This window comes from Rousettus aegyptiacus, unplaced genomic scaffold (assembly GCF_014176215.1).
Source record: "Rousettus aegyptiacus isolate mRouAeg1 unplaced genomic scaffold, mRouAeg1.p scaffold_m13_p_21, whole genome shotgun sequence".
Classification (NCBI taxonomy): Eukaryota; Metazoa; Chordata; class Mammalia; order Chiroptera; family Pteropodidae; genus Rousettus; species Rousettus aegyptiacus.
Genome location: NW_023416297.1, coordinates 32,503 through 50,669, shown reverse-complemented (window position 1 = coordinate 50,669; position 18,167 = coordinate 32,503). Strand labels below are relative to the sequence as shown.

The 18,167-nt window shown below is 63.4% G+C and overlaps 2 protein-coding genes across 8 annotated transcripts; one reads left to right on the top strand and one right to left on the bottom strand.

Moving 5' to 3' along the window:
* Window positions 1–64: 64 nt before the first annotated feature.
* On the top strand, window positions 65–8,098 carry CDCA4 (cell division cycle associated 4). 3 transcript variants are annotated; one of them, XM_016121482.2, is made up of 2 exons: window positions 65–196; window positions 6,013–8,098. In XM_016121482.2, the coding sequence occupies exon 2, from the start codon at window positions 6,019–6,021 to the stop codon at window positions 6,733–6,735; it is 717 nt and encodes a 238-aa protein (XP_015976968.2). In that variant the 5' UTR covers window positions 65–196; window positions 6,013–6,018; the 3' UTR covers window positions 6,736–8,098. The 3 variants fall into 3 exon arrangements, with proteins under 3 accessions (XP_015976968.2, XP_015976969.2, XP_036094066.1); XM_016121483.2 differs by lacking the exon at window positions 65–196 and adding an exon at window positions 452–729; XM_036238173.1 differs by lacking the exon at window positions 65–196 and adding an exon at window positions 2,452–4,945.
* A 2,304-nt stretch (window positions 8,099–10,402) lies between these two features.
* Window positions 10,403–16,815, bottom strand: CLBA1 (clathrin binding box of aftiphilin containing 1). Of its 5 annotated transcripts, none has more exons than XM_036238170.1 (5): window positions 15,636–16,802; window positions 14,210–14,355; window positions 12,694–12,820; window positions 11,857–11,973; window positions 10,403–10,917 (listed from the first exon to the last, which is right to left on the bottom strand). In XM_036238170.1, exons 1-5 carry the CDS (start codon window positions 16,125–16,127, stop codon window positions 10,780–10,782), a joined length of 1,020 nt encoding a protein of 339 aa, XP_036094063.1. In that variant the 5' UTR covers window positions 16,128–16,802; the 3' UTR covers window positions 10,403–10,779. The 5 variants fall into 5 exon arrangements, with proteins under 5 accessions (XP_036094063.1, XP_015976967.2, XP_036094061.1 ...); XM_016121481.2 differs by having other exon boundaries at window positions 14,228–14,355; window positions 15,636–16,801; XM_036238168.1 differs by having other exon boundaries at window positions 10,781–11,973; window positions 15,636–16,815.
* Between the last annotated feature and the right edge of the window lie 1,352 nt (window positions 16,816–18,167).

Below are 18,167 nucleotides of genomic sequence, written 5' to 3'. Positions count from 1 at the left end.
AACGGCCAACGCGGCCGCGCGGGAACGCGAGCGCTAGGCCCCGCCTCCGGTTTGAACCAGAGGCCCCGCCCCCGCACTCAGCCAATCAGCGGGCGGGGTGGCCGCCGCCGGGCGACCCTTTGTGGGTTCGGAGAGGCCCCGCCCCGGGCCCGCCCCTCTTGCGCGGCGGGCTGAGGCGCGGACGGCCGGCGGCCAGGTAAGCGTCCGTCCCCGGCGCCCGGCCCTCCGCCACGGCGGGCCCCGGGGGCGCGGTGGCGCGCACGGGGGACCCTGGCGAGGGGCGGTCGTGGGGGAGCCCGGGGACTGGGGTCCCGGCGCGGGGTTGGCCCGGGGGGCTGAGGGAGGGGAGGCCCCGGGCGCCGGCCGGGAAGGGGCCCGGCCACGGGTCGGGGCTGCGGCCCGGGGGACCGTGGAGCCGGGCCTGGGAGGGGCGCGGCGGGCGCCCGGAGGAGGGGGCGCGACCCCGTCGGCCGGCGCCTCCGCCTGCCCCCCGCCTGCCGACCGGGTCGTCAACCACCTGGGATCCCCTCTCGTGCGGCCGCGACCCAAACTTTCGCTGTCCTGCGTCAGTGGAACTAAAAAGCAACAACTTCTTCGTGGCTTTAACCACACCGAGGGAGAAACACTTAAGTCGGAAAAACACTTAAAATGGGTTTATTGGGCTGCTCGTGAGGTGAGGGTCTCCGTAAGGAAGCCCCCACCCTCTCGCCTTCCTTGCGACTTGGAAAGGTCAGTGCAGGCTCCTCCTTGGGCGCCTCGATGACCCTCCTTGACCTGTGGGGTGGAGACCCTGGCAGGGCCTCTTCTCCGCCGACTTGAATTTACAGCTCTGACCGCAGTACCAGTGCTCGCCCCTCCTCCATCACCCACCCACCCTCCCTTCCGAGCACCCGTGCCTCATCCAGCCTCCCTCCCGTCAGCCCTCCCACTGTGCTTCTGGGTGTCCTTCTAACGTGCCATCTGCACGATGGGGGCACGAAGTAGCAACGAAAGCCTCGAGCTTCATCTTACGCCCTTTTAGCAAAGCTCTGTGGTAATGTGACGTCTTCTAGAATGGCCCGGCCCAGGCACCCTTCTCTGGAGCCCTGTAAGGCAGGAGGCCCCCCAGTAGCCGCTGCTGAGTTCTTTTCCTTTGTTTCTTGGGTTTAAACTGCTTTGCAAAGGAATGTTCAGGCGGTTTTGCGATGGTTTCCCTCCACATACCGCGGAGACCCTTTTTCTCTGCCGGTCAGGGTGCATCTGGGGATGAGTGATGCGGGTCTCTGGCCTGAAGCTGGCTCTGCCTACTTCCTGTGTAGTCTGGCTTACGCTGCCCCTCCCAGTGCTAGCCAGCCCTGCCAAGGGGGCGGGCAGCGGGGTGAGGATGACCCCCAACCCCAGCCAGTGGACTGTCAGCAGTGAGGCGCAGTGCTGTGACTAGGAGCAGTAGCAGAAACTCGCCCCCACGAGTCAGAGGCAAGATTGGCACTCCATTTCCAAAAGCTTATTGCCCCCAAAATAGGATCACCAGGAAGAGAGTCCCCCAGTAACAACAGCGTGGGGGTAGAGGTGACGCGTCCATCCAGGTACAGGGTACCCGCTGCGCTTCTTCCACTGGCGGCCACTGCTGCGTGCCCAGGACGCAGGACCAAGTTCACTGCTTTTAGAACGAGCCAAAAAAAAAAAAAAAAATTAAGTTTAATGTCTTATAAACATCCTATGTACAACTGCTGTTTTCAAGTTTTGCCGTGTTTTATAATTCTGAGTCGAAATTCGGATTAAAAGTCCCTTATGACCTTTGCAGGTTTCATCTTGGAAAGAGGATGGGCAAGTCCCCCTCCCTTGCTGTGCCAAATTGTCCGAGGGCAGCAGCGGGGCGGGGGGCCACACCACGATGCCGTCCGGCCATTCTTGGCTTGGTGGAAGCTCCATCTCCCTCCAATGGAGTATTTCTCAGCAGGTCTGGTGGCGTGACAAACTGAGTCTTTGTGCCAATCTGCCTTAAAAACTTGGGCTCACAGAAGTGCCTGGCAGTGGCTGAAGGTCATGGGTCAGGTCAGAGCTAAGTCTGTGGCAGGCCTGCTGCTCAGAATCTGGGGCCTCTACATTTCTCACTGGCCTCCCAGGACGGTTGGTCATGGTTGGTCATGTGTGAGGGTAGGTGCGGCCAGCCAGGTGGCCTCCGGGTCCCCTCTGCCTTGGGTGTGCTCTAAGTGGGCGGGCACAGCGCCCTCATGGCTCCACCCACCATGGAGAACTCCGTCCCTCTGTCCCTCTGTCCCTCCTCCATTTCTCCATCTGGTCAGCGCTTGGTCTGGAGGCGGCCTAGGGCAGTGCTGTGGTTGACATCAGAGAGTTTGGAGGGCAACACCGTCGACCCTGGTGGTGGCATCTGGGCCTTTAACTTGGCCCTGCGGCCAGACCTTCCGGCCGGGCGTGGAGACCGTGGAGGTGGGTGGTAGTACCTAATGCTTTTTTGTCGGGCTGTGCACCTCGGAGCCGGGGCTGTGAGCCTGTGTTAAAGAGGTCAAGGGCCCAGGTCCCAGTGACCTGGGCTTCCTGGTGAGGGCTCACCTGGGCATCCGCATCCTCGCCTCTGCCTCAGCACGGCACGGGTCCCTGCAGGGCCATGGCCCCAAGCACAGGTATCAGGAGGGTGGCCCTAGGCTCAGAGAGCTGTCCACCCCAGCACAGATCCCGACAGCGGCAGCGGCACGGGAGCCGCCCTGGGACTGCTCCCTCTTGTGGAGTGTGACAAAGTAACAGTCGCTGAGGGTTTAGAGCGCTGAACACGCCTGTGTCCTGGCCGGCAGTTGAGGTGTAAGTGGGTGGTCGCCGCCCCCTTCCTCCGGTTGCCCGTTTTGTTTGTCATTGAGGTTTAATTGAGCAGGGCCCGTCCGTGGCAGGTCCCTGGGCTCTGGCCGCACGTGCTGTCGCCCTGGCCCGTTCCCTCCAGGCCATGCTGCCGCCGGCCCCTCGCCCAGCTCCCGCTGCTCGAGCAGTTCCCGGGGCAGACCCCGCGGCGCCTCCGCGCTCTTCTCTGTTCCGCGAGGCGCATGGGTCGCCACATTGCCGTGCCTAGGCGGTGGCGGCAGGGGTGGCTGAGCCGTGTCCCGTCAGAAACACTTCCGGGTGGGGAAGCAGGTGGCCCCGGTGGGCGTGTGGGAAGGGAAAGTGGGGAGCGGGCAGGGGCGCGTAGCGGCCTGGGTTCCCCGCGCGCCGGAGCCGCCCCTGCCTTTGCCTGGCGGGCGCCCCGGGACCCCAGCGCCAGGCCCATCGGCGCAGCCGCGGGGGCTCCCGGCCCCAGCGCCCACCGGCGTGGCGGGCGAGTGAACGCGCAGCCGTCGGAAGTGAGGCGAACTTACGACACGACACCGACCACGGGCCAGGCGAGGAGGCAGAGCCTGCGATGGGCTCTCCGCCCCGCAGGCGGGGGCAGGGGGAGGGATGCCCAGAGAAGCGCCCAGAGAGCCCGCTGACGACCCCCCAGGTTAGGGCCGCGGGGAGGCGCCACAGCCCACCACGGCTGCTCATTGGAGCGGCTGGGAGCCCGCCGCCGGGGAGACGGGGCGCCGGAGGGTGGGCGAGCTTGAGGTGTCCTTAGGTGTTACACACAGCACACCACACCACACACGTTACACAATGTACGTGTGTAATACAAATGTCAGTAGTCAGAATCTTTTCTATGTGTAGGCAGTTCTTTACAGAGGAAAGGGGGCTGGGAGGTCTGGGCCCTTAAAGGAGGATGGGGGAATTTGGGTGGCCAGACAGAAGGGGGGTGTCCACGTGACTGCTTGGGGAGCACATTGGACTTTCTCTGGTGGGCCTGAGCTGGAAGTGGGGACAAAGTTAGGGATACCATCAGCTATTGACCAGGCCCGTGTTTGGGATGGCTGTTGCAGGGAGGTTGTTGGCTGCCAGGGCTGCCCCTCATGGTGGGGGTCTGAGGCCTACAGGTTGCCTAAGGACCCCCAGGTGGGTGCTCCGTGCTCAGGGAAGCTCTCGTGCTGCCGAAGTGTGAGTGGGGTTCCTGGCCAGCCCACCTCCCGTGGCACCTGCCGGTCCGCAGACCCTCGCTGCTGTCCAGGACGAAGGCCTCATTATGCTGTTCTGAGAAGTTTTGTTTGGACTCTGAATTGAATCCTTCGTCAGGGAGATTTAGAATTTTAGATTTGGTTGAAAATATTAGTATAAACCAAAGAGGTGAAGTGACTCGCCACAGAGGAACCCTCGAAACTTAATCTTTTCCTTAACACAGGGTGCCTTTTAACATTTTGACGTCTTATTTTAATTCTCGATTTACTTAGCAATGCTAAGCTAGCGAGTTTTAAACAAGTGATGAGGGGCTGCTGTAAAAGTCGAATTTGCAGCCAAGACAAAAAGCTGAACCCTTTATTACTAGAAGTAATTGTAAGGTTTCTGTGTTCTCGTGCTGGAGTTTTTCATTCCTTCATATAAAACTCTACGAGGGTGTGTGCGCGGTCCGCACACAAGTGGCGGCCGCGTCCTGGCGGTGTTGGCTGAGGCCTGCTTGCCATTCTGGGGACATTAGCCCAGTAGAGAATAAGTGTGGTCCCTCCCTTCTTTAAACTTCTGTGTCTTGAAATTATAGATTCACAGGAAATTGAAAAGAAACGTCTGGAGGTCACCTTTGCCTGGGCGGCCACAGCTGGTTCAGATGGCGCATGTGTACGAGCTGGTCTGTGCCCTCCGCACAGGCCTGGTGGCCTGGACCCACCGCCACAGCCCGGCGCAGAGCCACTCTGGCCACGCCCACCTGTCTGCGCCGCAGGGTGGAAGGTCACAGCAGTGGCGGTCTGTGTAGCCTCTGAGACCGCTCTCCCTTGCAGCACAGTGCCCTCGGGGTCCACGATGGTGCCGCGGCGTCCGGCGGCACTGCTGCGGCTGCTGGGGAACGCCCCAGGCCTCAGCGACACGAGCAAGGGGCCTGTTCCTGTTTGGGGCTGTGAGTGCCGCTGTTTCTGCCTGAACGTTGGTTTTCATTTTTTGGGATCAGTGCCCGAGATTCAACTTCATTTTTTACCGCAGTTAAATATAAATATACAGAAAGTGAGGTTTGCTGCGTTGAAAGGCAACTCAGGACGGGGCTGGGTGGGCAGCCTGTTCTGCCGTCGGGGCAGGACCCTCCTGGCCTCAGCAGCTGCCCCCACCCCCACGCCGCCCTCAGGGAGCCGCATCGTGCTGGCAGCTGGTGCCCGGGGCCGCGGGACTGGTATTTTAAAATAGGAAATCCAGTTTGCTCATTAGGAAGGTCCTAACCCTCTCTGAATAGCTCGCTTTATTTGGAATGAAAATGTTTAGCTGCTTTACAGATTCAAGAGGGAAGCTTAGTGCAGGGCTTAGGTTGTCCGCTGAGGTGCCATGTGGAGGCCCTGACGGCTTGTAGGTGAGGCGCCCCTCCCTCTCCCGTCTGGGCACCTGCGTCCACGACCTAGTGCCTGGTCCATCAGGGACACTGGTTGGATGTGGCTGTGGGCACTTGTGCCCCGCCCAGCATGGTGGAGGTGAACGTTATCATTCAGGGCACTGGGCACCTGGAACACAGGACCTGGAGGTGCGCCCGTGCCCAGCGCGTCTTCCCCGCCGGCTTGGCCGCCTCACAGGGCTGTGCGCAGAGCGACGGCCTCTGTCAGTGATGGCGCCGGGGCGGGAGGACCGGCTGCCACGCCGAGGCCTGCGGCGGGGAGGGGCGGGCAGCCTGCCGCAGCTCCCCTCCCCGCGGTGGGCCGGCTCTCCAGCCCCGCTCTTCAGAGGTGCACCCCTCCCCCACTTGCAGTCCATTTTCCTTCCTGGTGGGACTGGAGCTGCAGTCTGAGGTGTGTGGTCTGCACCCCCTCCATGCTTCCCTGAGACTGCGCCGAATCAGACACCAGGGTCACCCCCACCTGCCCACCTCTCCCAGGGCCCTGTGTATGCTCCCCCCCCGGATGACGGGGGATGCTGGAAATGGGGCAGTGGCTGCCAGGGGCTCTGGCCTGTGCTAATCGGCGTCTCCTTGTTGGGTCTCCGCAGGACACGATGTTCGCCCGGGGGCTGAAGAGGAAGAGCGCCGAGCGGGAGGAGGACGTGGAGGGCGTGCTGGCCGGGCTGCGCGCCGCGCCGGCCTACAGCCTGCAGCGGCAGTCGCTCCTGGACATGTCTCTGGTCAAGCTGCAGCTGTGCCACATGCTGGTCGAGCCCAACCTTTGCCGCTCAGTGCTCATAGCCAACACAGTGCGGCAGATCCAGGAGGAGATGACCCAGGATGGGACCTGGCGGGGGTCCGCGCCCCCAAGCGCTGGGCAGGGGCCGCAGGACCGCCTCGTCTCCACGGAGATCCTGTGTCGGGCAGCCTGGGAGCAGGAGGGGGCACACTCTGCCCCCAGCGCGGCCGATGGCCATGCGCCAGGCCTGGCCTCCGCGCTAGGTGCGGCGCCGGCCCCGGGGGGTGTGCAGAGCTGCGTCTGGGAAGTGGACGGCCCTCGGGACAGCAGAGGGGGCTTTCCTAAGTCGCTGGGGCACATCTTTGAGACACTGGAGAGTAAAACCCCCAGCTCTGTGGAAGGGCTGTTTGCAGACGTGGACAACTCCTACTACGACCTGGACGCGGTGCTGACCGGCATGGTGGCCGGCACGTCGAGCCACGGCGACGGGCTCGAGGCCCTGGCCTCTGCAGCCGCCCCATCCCCCAGCCCCAGCTGCAAGTCGGACCTGGGCGAGCTGGACCACGTGGTGGAGATTCTGGTGGAGACTTGAGCCGGCAATACCTGTGGGACAAGCCTCAGATTGTTTGTCAGCCCCAGATGCCCCAGAGCACATCTGGCCACAGCGGCCTCTGCTTCATTTGTGACTGCAGGAATGTCTCGGGCGGTGTCCGGCCTGCCCGCTGCCATCCCCTTACCCCGCCCCCCACCCCAGGGCCTGTGCGGTTCCTGGTCATTCTGGGCCAGACACCAGCTGCATCCAGCCTCGTTTAACTTTACATAGGTGAATTTTTTAGAATTAAGGTTTATATGTCTTGGGCAATATTTTGGCTTAAGATATATTTTTTAAACTTTTTTATACTTTTATCTTAGATTTTGTCAGCTATTTTCTGAAAAGTATATTTTTTCTATAAACATCTCTGCTGCTAATTAGAAATTTTTATAACCTGAACACTTGCAGTTGGTGTGTTCAATTTTTAAGGTTTAAGTTAAGGAATTGTTTTTCACGAGCCTCGCGGCACCTGAGTCACCTGTGTACCGTGCCGTGCAGGGACGCGGCCGTCGCTCCGAGCACCGTGAGAGGTCACCGCCTGTTCCTTGTCCTGACCAGATCCACTGTGGGAGCCGAGTCCGAGAATCACGGTAGATTTGGGAGGGTTTAATTTATGCCTATGTATGTGTAAACATCAGCGGCGGCGTTGCCCTGCCCCCGGCTGGCGTGGCGCTCGTCGCAGAGGGGCCCTCAGTGTGCCTGGCTGCCGGCCGCCAGGTGGCTCGTCCGCATGCCACGGTGTGGGAATGTGCCATGCCTCTCCCCGGAAACTGGTACTGGGACCCAGTTTTAAGGTTAAATGTAAATCGAGAACTAATCGGGAGACATCATTATGGCCCCTCAATTGTGAGGGCGATGGCGATGGGCTGGCAGGAGCCGCCCGCGCCCTGCAACTCGTAGGGGCCGAGATCGCCCACACCTTCTAGATCCCTCCCTGGTTTACGAGTGGGACTGTACGTTTGCTGATTCCCATGCTGTTTCTGCCTTCCCTGGCCCTCAGCCGGAAAGGCCGTTGTCTTTTGCGCATGTGGCCATCCTCTGATCCCGAGACGCACACCTCACTTTATTAAAAGTTACTCAACGGGATGGAACCGTGCTCGCTGCCTGCGCGTCCCATCCCGGAGGCAGCTCGCCCAGTCGGTTCAGGCGCCTCCTGCAGGTGGAATGGTGTCACTCGGTGTGCCAAGTGGGGAGTGGGGCACACGCCCCAAAGCACGCTCCCCTCCCGCAGGCCGCGGGTGCTCAGACACGCCGGTGAGGTCGGGGTGGGGTGCGTCCCCCAGTACCCATGGGATGCTTCTTCAGCTTTGAAACTTCCTTCTTGTGGAAATAAAGTTTGTGTCTGAGAAGCAGTAAACCTGAAGCGGCATCTTGTGTTTTTTATAAACGCACTCTATCTTTTTAAAGGCGTGTTTGGTTTCAGAGTGTCTGCTCTCCTGCCTTCGACGTAGAAACGTCCTCCTCAGTGGCAGGGAGGTGGGCAGGCCCCGGGCCTCAGCTGCGTCAACGGGTTCCCTGGCTGGCTGATGACCCCCCAGGGAAGGACAGGCCAGTGGCCAATGGCTGATGATGGGTTTGACTGTCACTGTAGGACCCAGGCTCCCCAGGCTCCCCAGGCCCCTGTGTGCATGCGGCCGTGGGGTTTTGTCGACGGCAAAAGGTGTGTCGGCCATGGCTGGCCAAGGCCACTGCCCGGCCACCACCCTCCTGTCCCCTGGCCCCGGCCGGGCCGCGTTCTGGGGAAGGGCAACCGGGTGTGAGAGCCGCAGTCACCACCGCGCATTTCCGCTTGCTTCCGGGCGTGGCCGAGCTGCGGCCGGTTCTCCTGGGCCAGGAAGGACTCTGGGGTACGCCTGCCGCCCACCATCCCGGCTCCTGGCACAGAGGCCAGGCCGGGCCCCTCGCTGCCTCACTGGAGCGTGTGGAGGGAGGGGAGGTGCATGGAGCCGACGGCCGGTTCAGGAGAGGACAGTGCAGGGTGTTCCCAGCGGTGACAGCGTTCACACAGCTTGGCCAGTGGCGAGTCGCTAAGTTGGAAGAAATTTCTGAACCATTATCAATAAACATACGTTGAATTATCTTTCTGGATAGTAAGATTACGTTATCTCAAGAGATGCAGGAGAAAGTGTTGAGGTGTGTCAGGAATTAATCAAAGTATTATTTTTCTGGAGTTTGTGAAATTTACTGGTATTATTGCCTTTTTATTCTTTGTTTTCTCATTCTATGTCAGCTTTCTCTTTGTGTCTGATGTGCCGTGGCCACGTATCCTTCTTGGAAACAGCCTCGTGTGTCCCCCGCAGCCGGCTCCCCTGGGTGCCCCCAGGGCGGGGCTGAGGACACGGGGGGGGGGGGGTGGCACAGACCAGTCGCTCGCAGCTGGGAAACTGCAGCGGTGGTGGCAGGAGATGGGGGGCCAGTCCGGGGACCGCGGCCGCCCTGGGGCGCCTGGGCGGGTGTCTCGGCCCCAAAGCAGACGGACTTCTTTCTGTTCAGCGTTTCCAGGACGTGGGTGAGCGGGCGCCCGTGCTGCCTGCCCGGCCGTGTGCCTGGGTGGCGTCGAGCCGCCCCCTGCGCCGCAGCTCTCGGCCTTCTGCCCCGAGCACTCGGTGGGCACGAGACCTGGGGGATGGTCCTTGAGCCCTCTGTGTCGGCTGAAAGTGACCACGCCTGGCCCTCTCCCTCATCGCTCACTGCAGGGACGAGAGGGCCACAGCCTTTCCATTGCCTAACTTAATATTTAATTTCTCAGGTTTCTTTGTCCCCACAGCTCTCCGATGACTAAAAAGCATGGTTTTGTAGCCAGTTGGGCTTGTTCTGGTCGGGGTGAGATTGACCGCCTCTCACAGCTTGACCGTCTGAATCAGACGTGCCCGGTCTGCACTCACACGAGAACAGGTTGTGTCCGGGTTCAAAGCCCTCAGGACAGTCAGAGCCAGACCCGAAGTCTGGGCCAGGGAGGGGGAGGCGCTGTGCCTTCTGCTGGGGGCTGGGGGCTGGGGAGCGGGTCCCTCCGTTGAAAAGCAGCAGAGAGTGGCTCAGGTCTAGACAAGGGGATCAGGGAGGTGCTGTGGGGACCGGTCAGTGCCGCCATCTGAGTTTGGACCTGGGTGGGGGGGAGGCAGGACGCAGAATGTGGATTTCGGGCTGTCCAGTCTAACTTTGACCAAAGGCTGGGAAATGGCGCATCCCGTCGGGCCTCTGGTGCCGGGGCCCCCGGCGTCCCCAGTGTGGTGACGGAAGCAGCATGGCAGAAGTGCAGTCCCCGACCCCACCTCCTCCCAGCTGAAGACGAAGTCAACACGCGTTCCGAAACGTGCGGCTCGGAACAGCTGTGTCACCCCTTAGGCGTGCAGCCTGGGCTGGCAGCCCCGGGGGCGCCGAGTGACAGCGTCCTCCTCCCTGTAGGTGACCTCTGCCAGTCGCTGCATGTCCCACTGTGCCGCCATTTGGGTCTGACACCAGGGTCAGCAGAGCTGGCTTCAGAGGCTGCCCGGGCTGTGATCCGGCCTCAAGTGTGGCCTTGGCGGGACGGCGATGGCTGGGACTGACCGTGCGTGCCGGGTGCCCCGCCAGCCGCAGGCCTCGCCCGGGGGATGGGCAGCAAGGGCCGGCTGCAGTGACAGCCCCCTGGCACCAGGCTCCACAGAGCGGACGGACCAGCAAGAGCGTGGGCTTATCCAGGCCATTTACTTAACAAAATTTTACAAAAGTCAGTGCCAACTGCGGACTCTGCCATCACAAGGGGGCTGCCTCAGCGACGACCAGGGAAAGCTCACCCTGCGGGTGCTAGAGGCCGCTGGTGGGGACCCAGAGTTGCCTCCTGGGCAGGGCGGTGTGGCAGCCAGGCCGGGGCGCCCCTCCGTGAGAACTGACTCTGCCGAAGGCCCTCCTTCTGAGCTGGTGCAGCGGGCACAGCATGGGGGCCCGCAGAGAGTCCCGGGAACAACATGGAATGTGGGAGACCCCTCACGAAACAGCGGGGGTCCCCACCAGCGAGCCAGCCGGTCAGCAGACACGAAGGCCTTCAGATGCCAGCTGTCCGTCTCAGCAGACGTCGCTGTGGAACAGCGCCCTGTGCAGGCTCCGCGGACCGAAGGCCTTGCCGGGCGCCGAGCCGCACCGCCCGTCCCCATGGCTGCGTGTGACGAGGCCCCCGGGCCTGCCGCCCGGCGTCCCTGAGAGCTGGCGAGATGGGACACAGGCTCCAGCACTCGCGGCGGGAAAGGCGCCCGCCGGCCGTAGGCCTCGGCCCCCAGGCTCCGGGGTGTTTCTCGTCCCGTGTGGTCTGACAGCCGCCACCCCGCACAACCCGGGACACACGGCAGGGCGCGCCGCGCTGTGTCCCCGCGTGATGGCGCCTGCCGGCCCCAGGCCAGCGGTGGGCCCTGCGTCCCAGGCGTGGGCACGTGAGCCTCGGGCTGTGGTTCAGGCCACCACCGGCCTCCCTGCACTCGCCTGTGACCGACCACAGAGGAGCGCGTGGCGGCCGCTGTGGACATGTGTCGTGCTGCTCTAAAATGGCCTCTGCTGTGCCACTCTAGAAGTGTCTACTTCCCGCCCTGTGCTGGTTCCCCAGAGCGGGCGGACGCAGTGTGCTGGGCACCAAACTGCCCCTGCTGAGCCCCAGTCCCCATGCGCTACCGCCCGCCCAGCTCCGGGTCAGGTCCTTGTCCCCTCCCAGCGGGCCACGCAGGGCAGTCGCCACACTGACCATCGAAGCGGAGCCCCTGGTGGACCCCCCACCGTGTGCCACTCGCGCCCCCCGCAGCGTGCGGGGTGTGTGTGGAGCGACCCCCAGCCGAGCTCCGGGACCTGCGGCAGAGGCGTGTCCATGCCCAGTGCTCCTGCCCGAGCCCCTGGCAGGTGACAGCGCAGCTGCGGTAGGAACTGCAGGCGACAGAGCAGAGCCACGGACCGGCCACGCGGCCGCCCGCCGCCTCCGGGCCCCAGCCGCTCACCGCCCGGCCCTGGCCCACAGGGCTTTGCTGGCGAGCTGCCTGAGCCGCAGAGGCCGCCTGCCCTGGAGCGTGGGCGGCATCGCTCAGGCAGAGAGAGCGAGCACGTGGCTCGAGCAGACCCGGGCCACCAGCACAGCCCCGCCGTGGCCAGCCCCCCGCTCACCTCGCCACGTGACGACGCCACTCCGCAGCCGGGCGGGTGCACGCCGCAGGCCCCGGCCCCTCCGGGCTCGCGGGGCTCGGCGCCTTCCACAGCGTGACCCTCACTCCCGGAAACCTCCTGAGGACACAAAGCACTGTCAGCCGGCGGGAGCCGAGGAGAGGGCTGCCCTGCCCCCCTTCTTTCGTCACAGCTCCAGGACCTCTCCCGCAGACCGTGGCATGTCCCCGTCCCTCGGGCCCTCCTGTCACCCACCACGGGGCTAGGGGGCCCCTGCACCTTCTCACGACCTGCAGGCCTGGAGCTGCCCCTGCTGCGTGTCCTGTTCAGGCTGCCCCCCACCCCGTGCCCCCAGCTGTTGGCCTGGCACCAGGACACAGCCAGGTGGCCCATTGCCTCCGTCCCAGCCAGCCCAGTGTGGCCCGCAACCACGCCGCGCCCATCCTCACTGGGCCTGCCTGCCCGTGTCTTCGGTGTTTGGAAATCTCCATGATACTGGACGTGGAAGGAGGTCCTTGCCGACCTGGTCGCGGAGTGCCGGCTCTCAGCAGCCTGCACGGTCTCTGGCGACGCGAGCATCAGACTGTGTCCCCGTGAGACGCGGCTGCCCCCGCCGACATCGCCCTCCCGGCTGCTCGCCCTCGCCCCCTCCCGACCTGGCGCCCGGGGCCGCCCACTGAGACACCTCCCAAGGCGGGCACCGGCGCCCGGGCCCCACGCGCCCGCCTCGTCCCAACCCTGACGGCCGGCACTTCACCACCAGGACGGCCTGCTGTGTCTATGGCCAAGGGGGCTGGCACAGTCCTGAGCAGTCCGCCCGTCTCCACCTGAGTCACTCACCTGAGCAGAGTCGACTCCGAGAACGAGCAAGAAGTTTTGCCGGCAGCGGGAGGCGTCCCACAGGTAGCGGGACGAGGACGCGCCGTCCGCGTGGTGCAGAGCTGCCCGGAGCCCTCTGGATTCGGGACTGGAAGGACGCGCGGGTTAAAGGCAGCCTGGGGCGCCAGCGGGGTGGGGCGGGGCGCAGCGGGCCCACCTGTCAGGGCTCTGACTCTGTGTTGCCCTCAGGAGCCTCGCTTCTCTGTCTACGGACAGCCACCCTGCAAACTCCCAGCTCCTCTTCCCTGCCCTGGCCCTCTCCACGGCACGGCCCTGGCACCAAGTGACTTATTTTCATAACGAGTGTCCCCTGCGAAGGGCAGGAGCCCTGCCCAGCCAGGCGTCTCGCTGTCTTGTTCGCTGGCAGAACGGACGCTCAGCTCAAGGAACCGGCGAGCATCTGCTCCGCGCCCCCCACTGTCGCCAGGCGCACCCCCAGAAGGAAAGGGCAGGAGGGGACGAGTGCCGAGTGCCCAACTCGTTTCCCAGTCACCCCGAAGTAACGCCGTCCTGTCGCACAGCGCTGCCCAGCCCTACCCAGCCCTGCCCAGTCCAGACTCCCAAGACCACCTACGCCTCTGGGTGTCCCAGGTCACACTGACCTGCTGGCCTAGGCCACGCCTTGGGGAAGCGCCCCCTCCAGAGGGCACACCAGCCATCTGGGCGATGCTGGTCGTGGCCTCCAAGACTCCGGGCCCCTGTCCCCGGGCCCCTGTCCCCAGGCCCCTGCTGGGGTGCGCTGGTCCCCAGCAGCAGCCCCGACTGCGGCCAGGGCCAGAGCCCGGGGAGGCCCGTCTGCCAAGCGCCTGAGCAGTCAGCCTGCCCAGCCGAGCGCAGAGCCCCCTGAGCCCGCTCGCCCGACCTTCACCTCCCCCGCTGGCCTCGACTCTAGCCTCTTAAGTGCCGCCATGCAACCCACTGGCACGGGGCGTTTTCCTCTTGGGGCTCAGTGACAGTGTCCTGGAGGATGACCACCCACAAACAACTCCTTTATGATTTCCCTCTGGCAGCTGGTCCCAGTAGCGCACAGGCAGCCTGGCCCTGAACACCCCTCCAGGGTACAGCGGTGTTTTCCCTGTCTCAGGGTCACTCAGCCAAGTCCCCAGGAGGCCCTGTGCCCACTGCCCAGGCCCACTGGTCTCCCGTACCCCCAGCGCTCACACTGAGACCCGGAGCTGGGACCCCCCCCCCCCACCGGGTCCACTTTGCTCCAGGAGAGCTCATAGGGGACCGGGGGACCGGGAGCAGGAGGGGGAGGGTGGCGGCTAAAATTCGTTCCAAGAGGAGGGGCCATGGCCAGAGCATCAACCCGTGCCACCTGGCCTTCCGGGGGACCCTACCACCCGAAGGTGGCAGGCGAGGACTTCAGGAGAGACAACACTCTCTTGAGGGGAAAAAACAAAGACGTCCATTTTGTCAACCGAAAGTATAAATGCGGAGTTGCCGTAAGGTGCCAGTCCCGACCTAAGCCCCTTACCACCGTTTATGTACAGACCCCAGGCCCGGCGCCCCCTCGCTGCCGGCCTCTAGCAAACGATCTAAGGTGGGAACACCTTCAGCTGTCTGCTCGACTGGTACTTCTTGAAAAGCAAACCTAAAAATTTTCTCGTAGCTGACTGCGGGCTGAAAAAGAAAAGACAAACATAGCAAAGTCAGGGACATACATACTGTGTCACCTTATTCTAATACATAATTTCGGTACAAATGAAGTCTGTAAATGATTGCACTGTTACATATCACGTTCATCCCTAAAAGTCACCGTGCTGTCCAAAATCAGGTGACGAAAGCCACAGGTGGATGGGAAAAGCAGGACTAGGCCCAACACATAGCAGCCTGGCTGGGGATACGTGGGAAGAGGCACCAGTCAAAATGTTAGTGCCATTTCCACGTGTTAACTGGCGGAGAGGTCCGTCCGTACGCTTGACCGGGCGCCGCCTGGAGAAAGACCCGAGGCTGCAGGTCGCGAGTGCATGTGAGATGCTGGAGCGGGGTGTGTGAGGCGGACAAGATGCTTGCCCCAGGGGAGGGCAGGTGTGGGAAACCCGAGACGGCTGGGAGGGGACTGGGGCACATGAGCTGCGTGCGGAGGGGTGCAGCTTTCTGCATGCACCTGCTGGTTCTTGCAGAGTTCACACTGCGCTCAAACTGTTCCCTGCTACATCAGCCATGCTGGAAGGCAAGTCCTGTTTCCGACACGAGCGTGCCAGCACCCCTGACCACGTGAAGGGCAGGCCTGGTCAGAGGGCCAGGGAAACACTGGCTTGTAAGACAAACAGTCCGTCTCAGAGCCAGCCCAGCCTCTCCTCCTCCCTTCTTCCTTTTATTCCTTTGCTTTTATGGTGTTGGGAGTTAACCATTTAAGAAGAGATGGCAGCGAAAGGGGTGATGGAAGAAAGGAAGAGAAAGCGGACCTGAGGCTGTCGCGACCCAGGCAAACACCAGTCGGGCTGGGCAGGGCAGAGGGGGCCGACGCACGGGCTCTAGGGGCCAGCTCCAGCGCTCGGCCATTACGCACAGGCTCACGTGACTCTGTGAGGCTTTCTACAGAAACAGACTGCCGGTCCCCCACGTGCCCTCAGCTAGGGCCAGGAAAGCACAGCTGGGGGACAGGAAGTGGGGGGGCTGCAGGGTGGAGGGGAAGATGGCAGAGGAAGCAGGAGGCTGATGTGGCCAGATGGAGGAGGGATGGGCACGGGGGGCGCCCAGCTTCTGAGTCCCCCCCAAGGGCGGTCGTTTCTGCAGCTGCATGCCTCCCCTCACTCGGGAGGATGAACAGCCAGCCTTGTGGCCTGGGCTGAAGGCCACAACAGGAGCAGACCCCTCCTTGGCTGGCCCACCACGGCCTGAGGTCTGCAGGCCTTTCGGCCCATAAAACACTTCCTGAGTACTTTAGAAATTAATACCTCAGAAGGCGAGATGGCTGCGGTTCCTGTCACCCAAGGTCCACCCTGGGGCGGTGGCTGAGAACCATGCTGCTTGTGGGAAGTTGGTCTTGATGACTGAGCTGCTGTGGCCCTCTCCGGAAGTTCAAAAGACTGGGAGAATTGTTCAGACTTGGCTGAAGATTCCCGAAAGCCTTCAAACTCCCCCCAGGCATTACTGTGCTCCACTGGGTCCGGACCCAGCGTGGTACAGGTGGAAAAGCCCCCGCTGAGCCCAGAGATCCTGGCTTCTGGGGCAGGAGAAAGCTGGGAGCCCTTCCTCAGCCCCTCCACATCGGCCAGGCTCCGGCTCCCAGCTGCCTCGTTTGCACGGCCGTCTTCAGAAGCCTGGCAGAGAGCAACCTCGCCTGCTTCCCCCAGGAGGTCACTGAGAGACCCGCTTAGGAGGGGCATCCCGCCGAGCTCTCCCCCCAGCTCCCGCAGGCCTTGCATGTTGGTGTCGCCGGGCCGCATAGATGGGAAGACGCTCAGGAGGCATCCACACTGTACTGGAACGGCCCGGGGGGACAGGGCCTAGGGGGCCGCTGGCTCGCCCACTGTCCCGTCGCGGCTGGTGGCTTCCTCAGGAGTGGCCTGGTGTGGGTCCTGTGTTGCTGTGCAACGGGCACGACCCGCGTACACCGCTTGGTCACCCAGGGAAAGTGACTGGAGCCACTGTCGGGCTTCCTACACGCGCCCGGAAGACCAGTCCAGCACAGAGGCGTGTCCTAAAGACCAACTAAGTGCTGCGGGGGTGGGGCCGGCCCGGCCTGGGAGGTGGACGAGCTGCGGGGTCCGGCCTGGGCTGGGTGGGCAGGCGTCAGGGAGACCCAGTCCGGCCAGAGCAGGCGAGAGTCCGGGAGCCTGGGGAAGACGGCGCGTAGAGATCCCGAGTGTGGGGTCAGGGGCTCGGGTGCTCCTGTGGCGGGGCGGGCCGGAAGGCAGCGGAGGTCGGGGTCACGGCTGAGGCAGCCCGCTGGGGCCCGGCTGCGGCTCCCGAGGGGCGGGCTCGAGTGCGTTCGGGCACCGGCGTCTGGCTCCGGCCGGCACCTACCTTGGCTGGGTTGCGCCGGCGCCACGGGCCGCCCCAGTCCCTTTGCCGGGCTCCGGCCCGTTGCCCGGCAACGACGCGCAGCAGCCCCGCTTCCGGCGTCGCCACCGTGGCGTCACGCTCCGGCGCCGCGTGGGGCGTGGCAGCTCCCGGCCCCGCCCCCTGCGCCTGCGGCCCCGCCCCCTGAGCCTGCGGAGTCCCGCGCCACCGGCTGACCCGCGCCTCCCGGCCGCTGCGGGAAGCGAGGCTCCTGCTTAATTCTGCGAGGCTTCGGGCCGCAGCCCCGTGCGGCTCCACGCCAGGAGGCCCCGCCGTCGCCGCTGCACTGGGCCGTCTGCGCAGCTCCGCGATGTCCTCCGCCGGCCCCGGGAGCCCGGCGGCCGTAGGTCTTGCACACTGAATCCCCGAAACCTGGTCCTTCCTAACGTGTGGCCGCTGAGGGTCTGCTGTCTCTGGGCGGAGAAGGGGTCCCGCCCCCTCCCGCTTGGGCCCCATGTCCCTCTGCTGCCACTAGCCTAGGGCAAGGGCCACCAATGGGCCAGCCTTGCTCACCTGCCAGCTCCCTTCCCGGGAATCTCAGACTTTGCCCCATCAGCCCCCACCCCAGTCTCATGAGATCAATCTTGAGGAGTGAGCTTGACTCCAGCCTCCCAGACGCGCCCCTCCGGCCCTGGCGAAGCGTCCACCCACACTCCGCCCACAGTCTCCCGCCCTGTGACCTCCTTGGGCCCTGTCCTGTTTGCATGAATCACCCACTCTTTCTCTGGTCCTTTTCAGCCAAACTACTGAAAATATTAATTTTAAAAATGACCCGATGAGATCATTCTCTGAACCCTGACTGCAGCCTCCTGCCCCTACCCCCTCCCTACTTCCCCAGGGGCAGGAGAGCCAGCACTGCAGAGCGTGAGCAACTCGGAGCGCCCAGCCCTGTGGGCACTCTCACCTCCACCTCGCCCGGGACAGTATGGGCCCAGGTGGTCGTGGTCTTGCTGTCTGTCCAGTGCTTGGACCCCTCACCCACTGTTCTTGCCTTCCTCACAGTCCAGGGAGCTGGAAAAGCACAGGAGGAGGATTGTCCTCATGCACAGGTGGGGAAAATGAGGCCCAGACCCAAAGTCCTGAGTTAGAAGTGTCACCGGAGCTAGAACCAGCTCTTTTGCAGGTCCCCACGCCCTGCCTGGACCTCAGTGAAGACTGAGGGTGGCACTGTGACCCTCAGGGTACAGGAGGAAATGACGGAGGCGCAGAACATTACCTGGTGTGGCAGCTGATTCGTGCCTCCCAGGGAAGCCCATGGCCTGACCCCCGGAACCTATGAACATGGGACCTTGCAAGGTGAAAGGGACTTTACAGACATGATTAAGGCTCTTAAGATGGGGAGATGGCCCTGGGTTGTGCCGTTGAGCCCAGTGTAATCACGAGGGCCCTCACACGACGGAGGCAGGAGGGTCCAGTCAGGGAGA